Source organism: Colobus angolensis, unplaced genomic scaffold, assembly GCF_000951035.1.
Source record: "Colobus angolensis palliatus isolate OR3802 unplaced genomic scaffold, Cang.pa_1.0 Scaffold451, whole genome shotgun sequence".
NCBI lineage: Eukaryota > Metazoa > Chordata > Mammalia > Primates > Cercopithecidae > Colobus > Colobus angolensis.
The window spans coordinates 312681-319645 of NW_012117944.1; the positions used below are offsets into that span (position 1 = coordinate 312681).

The 6965-nt window shown below is 39.5% G+C and overlaps 1 protein-coding gene across 1 annotated transcript in view; it reads left to right on the forward strand.

The window, feature by feature from the left end:
- Positions 1 to 3571, forward strand: part of LOC105523165 (prostaglandin E synthase 3-like) — a 4932-nt gene extending 1361 nt beyond the window's left edge. Inside the window, exons 2-3 of the mRNA XM_011957940.1 lie at positions 3067 to 3256; positions 3358 to 3571. Of these exons, the coding sequence (XP_011813330.1) occupies positions 3067 to 3256; positions 3358 to 3550 (383 nt within the window). The 3' untranslated portion in view covers positions 3551 to 3571. The remainder of the gene's footprint in view (positions 1 to 3066; positions 3257 to 3357) is intronic.
- Positions 3572 to 6965: the final 3394 nt, after the last annotated feature.

Here is a 6965-nt window from a genome sequence, read left to right on the forward strand (position 1 = left end):
AACAACTGACCTGCTGGGGGTTCCCTTACTCATAAAGATCCTAAGGAGGCCAGGCTTGGTGGCTCATACCTGTAATCCCAGCACTTTGGGAGGCCGAGGGAGGAGGATCACCTGAGGTTAGGAGTTCAAGACCAGCCTGGCCGACATGGTGAAACCCCATCTCTACTAAAAATACAAAAATTAGCCGGTATGCTGCCACACACCTGTAGTCCCAGCCACTCGGGAGGCTGAGGCACGAGAATTGCTTGAACCCGGTAGAAGGCCAAGATGGTGCCACCTGTGTGACGGAATGAGATTCTGTCTCAAAAAAAAAAAAAAAGATCCTAAGGAGAGCTGAGCATGCATCTTTGTCCTGCTAGGCCAGTCTCATCCCCTTAACAAAGAGAGACATTCCCTGCCAGAATAAAAAAAAAAAAAATTGCTATGAAGAACATTATTGAGGCAATTGATAAAATTATAATCTCTGTAGTAGATAAGGGTATTATGGCAGTCCCCCTTATCCACAAGGAATATGTTCCATGACCCCAGTGAATGTCTAAAGCCCTACATGCACTGTTTTCTTCCTATACATACATATCTACATAAGTTTAATTTATAAATTAGACAATGTATATTAACAACAACTAATAAAATAGAACAATTATAACAATGTACTGTTCAAAATTTTGCAGATAAAAATTCTTTCTTACGGTAGATTTTACCAATTGCAGCATATGCTTCCCCCCCTTTCCTTATTAAGTTGAGAAACTTTCACCTTTTCACTTAAAGGGAGCACTTTACAGGTTCTTTTTGAATATCTGAATTGCCAGCATCATCATTCTTGCACTTTGGGGCTATTATTAGGTAAGATAAGGGTTACGTGAACACAAGCACTGAGATACCTTGATGGTGCATCTGATAACGGATACTAAGTCGCTAATGGCTGGGTGGTGTCTACAACATGGATACACTGGACAAAGGGATGATTCACATCCCAGGTAGGATGCAGTGAGACAGTGAGAGATTTCATCACATTATTTAAACAGCATGCAACTTTAAATTATGAATTGTTTATTTCTAGAATTTGCCATTTAATATTTTCAGACCATAGTTGACCATGGGTAACTGAAACTGGGTAGGGAGAACCACTGTATATATGTGTTTGATATACTGAATGTAAAACTGTACCTTGATTATTTAAGAAAAGATCCTTCTTCTTAGCAGATGCACACTGAAATATTAAGGAGGAAAAGAGCACAACGTATGCAATATACTCTCGAATGCTTCAAAATATAGATATATGGATGTGTATACATGTGTGTGTTTACAGAGAGAGAAAGAAAATGATAAAAAATAAATAGGGGAGCCTGGGCACAGTGGCTCACGCCTGCAATTCCAGTACTTTGGGAGACTGAGGCAGGCAGATCACTTGAGCCCTGGAGTTTGAGACCAGCCTGGGCAACATGGTGAAACCCTGTCTCTACAAAAAATACAAAAAAATTAGCCTGGCATGGTGGCGTGTGTCTGTCGTCCCAGGTACCCGGCAGGCTGAGGTGGGAGGATGGTTTGAGCCCAGGAAGTTGAGGCTGCAGTGAGCCATGATCCAACTGCTACACCCCAACCTGGGCAACTGGAGTGAGAATCTCTCTCTAAATAAATAAATAAATAAGGGAAGTTTTAAAAAAAATGTATCTGGATAAAGAATATTCATGAGTTCCCTGAATTGTTATTCCAATTTTTCTGTAAAGTTGAAAACTTTTTTTAAAAAGTATTTATTTTATTTTATTTTATTTTATTTTTTTGAGATGGAGTCTGGCTCTGTCGCCCAGGCTGGAGTGCAGTGGCCGGATCTCAGCTCACTGCAAGCTCCGGCTCCCAGATTTAGGCCATTCTCCTGCCTCAGCCTCCCAAGTAGCTGGGACTATAGGCGAAAAGTATTTATTTTTAAAAAGAGAGAGCAGCTCCATGTTGTTTCTTGAGGCACCCAACACCTCTGACTTACCTACATACCTAAGAGGCTGCAGAGATTCTTGTGTCCTCTCGTTCCCCAAGTTCTTCCCTCCCAGGGTTTCCTTCTTCGTGAGCAGTGCCCTGGCTGCTAGCCTGAAGAAAATTGGTTATCTTCTGGTGGTCCACGTGCTCTTAAACACACTTACTTCCTAAACCCACCCCCGTTTTCACTTCCTCCGCCTAGCACTGGGCAAACACACTCAGCCAATTGTTTCTGTTCCCATAAACACTTTGAAGTGAGACTATCTGGGCACTGAGACAGATCCAGACATCCAAGACAGGAAATGTCTCCAGCCTGGGAAATTGCGGACAGTTTACGGATCAATTGTTCTGCTCCTGAGTTACACCCACTATCCTGTGGTTTATGCAGCCTGAACTTGTGCATGAATTTCAAGTTTAGTCTTTTCTTGCATTTGCTACATGTACACATGTACTTCCTTTAATCCTCTCTTATAATTTCTGCAGTGTCAAGATCTTTGGCCTTTATTTGGCCATCTCTCCAACATAATTATTTTGCTTTTCACACTTTACAAGTGTATTATGACAAGATTTAGAGTATTTGAGTCAATCATGAGTTTTCACATATCTTTACCTATACCTTTATCCAGTTGTTCACTCTCTACTCCCTCTTTCCATTCCCCCAGCCAATAACCACATTCCCATAAGAATATCCAGATTTTGCAAATCTGATCATTTAGCCCTAGATAGGAGACTATCCAAAGCAGCACTATCCTTATCAGTCCCTATAGTCTGGGTGAATAAAACCAGGAGGGTTACAATGTTGATCCTAAGCTTCACTTCTTTAGCAAAAATTGACATTATGACATAATATTTTTAAAATCACCCTGGAGACACTTTCCTCTTCTCCCCGACCGGAGGAGCCGCTCTTTCCGCGCGGTGCATTCTGGGGACCAAGGTCGAGCCCGCAGCTGCCGCGGTCGCCTGAGGGAAGCGAGAAGAGGCCGCAAATGGGGAGAAAACGCGGAGTCGCCACTGGAGAGAAGTGGACTGCCTAGCAGCAGCCGCCGCCAGAGAGGCCCGTCCACCCGTTCGCCCATCTCCCTGCCCCGTTCACAGTGCAGCCTGCTTCTGCAAAGTGGTACGATCGAAGGGACTATGTCTTCATTGAATTTTGTGCTGAAGACAGTAAGGATGTTAATGTAAATTCTGAAAAATCCAAACTTACATTCAGGTGTCTTGGAGGAAGTAATAATTTTAAGCATTTAAATGGAATTGATCTTTTTCACTGTATTGACCCAAATGATTCCAAGCATAAAAGAACAGACAGATCAATTTTATGTTGTTTACGAAAAGGAAAATCTGGCCAGTCATGGCCAAGGTTAACAAAATAAAGGGCAAAGCTTAATTGGAGCTTAGTGTTGACTTCAATAATTGGGAAGACTGGGAAGATGATTCAGATGAAGACATGTCTAGTTTTGATCGTTTCTCTGAGATAATGAACAACATGGGTGGTGATGAGGATGTAGATTTACCAGAAGTAGATGGAGCAGATGATGATTCACAAGACAGTGATGATGAAAAAATGCCAGATCTGGAGTAAGGAATATTGTCGTCACTTGGATTTTGAGAAACAAAAAGAACTCTGCAAGATTTCGTAATTGAGAGAATTCCTGAGTTGATAGCTCTAAAGGCAGATGCTGTATTTGCCTACTTTAACCCGTTTTTCAAGCTGTTTGTTTTTTAAAAGGGTTCACTAAGGGTTGATATGTACCATTGTATGGGGCAATTTTTTTTTGTTTTTTGTTTTTGAGATGGAGTCTCGCTCTGTCACCGTGGCTGGAGTGTAGTGGCTGGATCTCAGCTCACTGCAAGCTCCGCCTCCCGGGTTTACGCCATTCTCCTGCCTCAGCCCCCCGAGTAGCTGAGACTACAGGCACCCGCCACCTCGCCCGGCTAGTTTTTCGTATTTTTTAGTACAGACGGGGTTTCGCCGTGTTAGCCAGGATGATTTCCATCTCCTGACCGCCCGTCTTGGCCTCCCAAAGTGCTGGGATTACAGGCTTGAGCCACCGCGCCCGGCCATGTATGGGGCAATTTTAAATCAGCTAAGGCAATAACCTTATGCATGAACATTTCCCAGACTTTCATGAAGCTGTTGAGGTCCTAGGCAATTGATGCAGCTGTTGTGATAAATAAAAACATCTCACCTAAGTCTCCTTTTCTTCATAACATAGATACTGACATGATAGGAAGCGCTCAGCTTAGGGAAAGAGAACTAAATAGATTATAGAACATGGATTCAAAAGTGGCTGGAACAAATTGGCTGACACCTTACTGGTAACCTGCTATTCCTCTGGTGTTACCCTTCAGGATTGTTCCACTAAAATTTATTTTTAAAAAAATTTACTTCACATTATTCTATGTAAGTGATCACTTGTCAGTGTTCCAGGTGTATCTTAGCTAAAACTAGAGAATGCCCTAACTTAGATGGTTTTTGAAGCCTATACATTTGGTATTGTTTGACCCTTAAGCTTTTACATCTCTTAGCATGGAGGACGAAGAAAGCTGTACATTGTTGCTTGAGAGTCTGTATATTTAGACCAGATTTGTATTTGCACTGTCAAGTATGGCAAATGAGTGAAAAATGTTTAATACACTGTTGGATTTTTATTTCTTTTTTTGATTCAGCTTATACCAGGGCTGAAAACCTCAATTTATGCTCATGACAGTGGGGATTTTTTTAAATGTCTACATTCTTTCTAATAAACTGTTGGAAGACTTCTTGGCTGTCCTTTAAAAAATAAATAAATAAATAAATAAATAAATAAATAATAAAATCATAAAAAATAAAATCACCCTGGAGACTGTTAAAGCACTATAAAAAAACCTCTGTAGACATAAACACTATCTTTTAAGAAGATGTTTTCTTAAACTGTGGTATACAAAAATAAAAAATAAAAATAAAAGAAGATGTTTTCCTTAGTCCTTTAGGCAGAAGTTTTCAAATGGTGGTCTAGGAGCCACCTCTGTGATTTACAAAGTCTACTGGGCTGACTTTTTGCAGTGCTGGTGTTTATAATTCACAATAAGAACAATAACACTAACTACCAGTATTGAGCACTTCCTTTTGCAAGGCACTTACTGCATTTCACCCTCACATTTGCTTGTGCTATCCCTCTTTGGTGTCTTTTCTGCTCATTTATTCTGGTGAGGTCTATTTGCAATGTGAAAAGAAAATCAAGAATTCTTCGCTGAGCCCAGTAGCAGTTTAAGGTCAGCAGGGGTAATGTATTCAACAACCACGCATCACCTGCTTCTTTATAACTAAAGTGTTTTGTTACTACTAGAGATCATTTGAAATTAACCTTTAATTAAATATAAAGAAAGAATCTAAGTCTGTATAAGTATAGCCTTTAGACTGGACAGGCTTTTCTTTTCTTTTCTTTCTTTTTCTTTTTCCAGGCTACAGTTTTCTCATCTTTTAAATTTGAATCGTTCTTGGACATAAAATGGTTTATAATACTAAAAACAGTTTAAATAAAAAATGAATAAATTTGGATAATAGTAGCACTTACTTCACAGGGCCGTTGTAAATATTATATAAGACACTGCATGTAAAAGGCTAAATGTAGTAGTTGTTGTTATTGCTCTTACATAGTGATTACCAACACATGCTCATTACCCACCCAATCAGTATGATTTTCTGTTTAGAAATAGCACATGCTAAGGACTGTGGCTACCAACACTGCTCACTGTATCTTCTAGAAGAGTCAACCAGTATCCTGGAATCTCATGGAAGGAATTATGAGAAGGCTGATATAGCATGACCCTCATTTCACAAATAAAGAAGTGGTTCAAGTAAGTTAATGTCCCAAATGCTAAAGATAACTAATAGCAGTTCTGATACTAAAACCCCTTTCTTAACTACAATTTTCTTGTAGTTAAGAAAAATTTATGATAGATAAATAAGTAGATGGTGGATAAATGATAGGTAGATAGACAGATAGATAGGTGTAAAGAGATAGCGGTAGAAAAGATTGATGTTAAAACTGAACCCTACAATTCTCCCAGCTTATTTCCTAGAAAGAGTTTTCAGGCTGTGGCACAGACAGGGATACCCAGGCAGAGTCCGCCAGTCTTCCTGAGCTGAGGAGATAAAACTGGGGGACCAAAGAAGCCAAGGCAACTGGAGTTCACAGAGCACAGTACCAGAGAGGATAGAATTGCAGAGAGAACTTCAGAGATCTGGAGTGACAAGATATCACTGCGTATCTATCAGAATGGCTGAAAGAATAAACAGCAAAAATACCAATTGCTGGCAAGGATGCAGAGAAACTGGGTACATGCATACCTTAACAGTGAAAATATAAAATGTTATGGCCACTCTGTAAAATAGTTTGTCAGATTCCTTTTTTTGTTGATACATAATAGTTGTACATATTTGTGGGGTTTTGATACATTCATACAATGTTCAAAGATTAAATCAGAGTAATTGGGATATCCATTACATAAAGGCATTTATCATGTCTTTATGTTGAGAACATTCCAAATCTTCTAACGATTTTGAAATATACAATAAATTATTGATAACTATGGTTATCCTGCTGTGCTAGTGAACACTGTAACTTATTCCTTCTAACCGTATGTGCTTACCATACAACCCAGCAATTGCACTCCTTGGCATTTAACCCAGAGAAATGAAAACCTATTTTCACATAAAAACCTGTACAGAAATAAAATAGCAGTTTTATTCATAATATTCAAAACCTGAAAACCATCCAAATGTTCTTCAGTGGGTGGCATGTTAAGCAAACCATGGTACATGTACCATGGAGTATGACTCAGCAGTAAAAAGGAATGAACTATTGATACACACAATAAATTAGATGCATCTCAAGGGCATTATACTAAGTGAAAAAAATGTATCATCAAGTAACCATGTATTGTATGATTCCATTTACATAACATGGAGAACAGATTCATAGTTTCCTGGGGCAAGGATCACTGGGATAGGG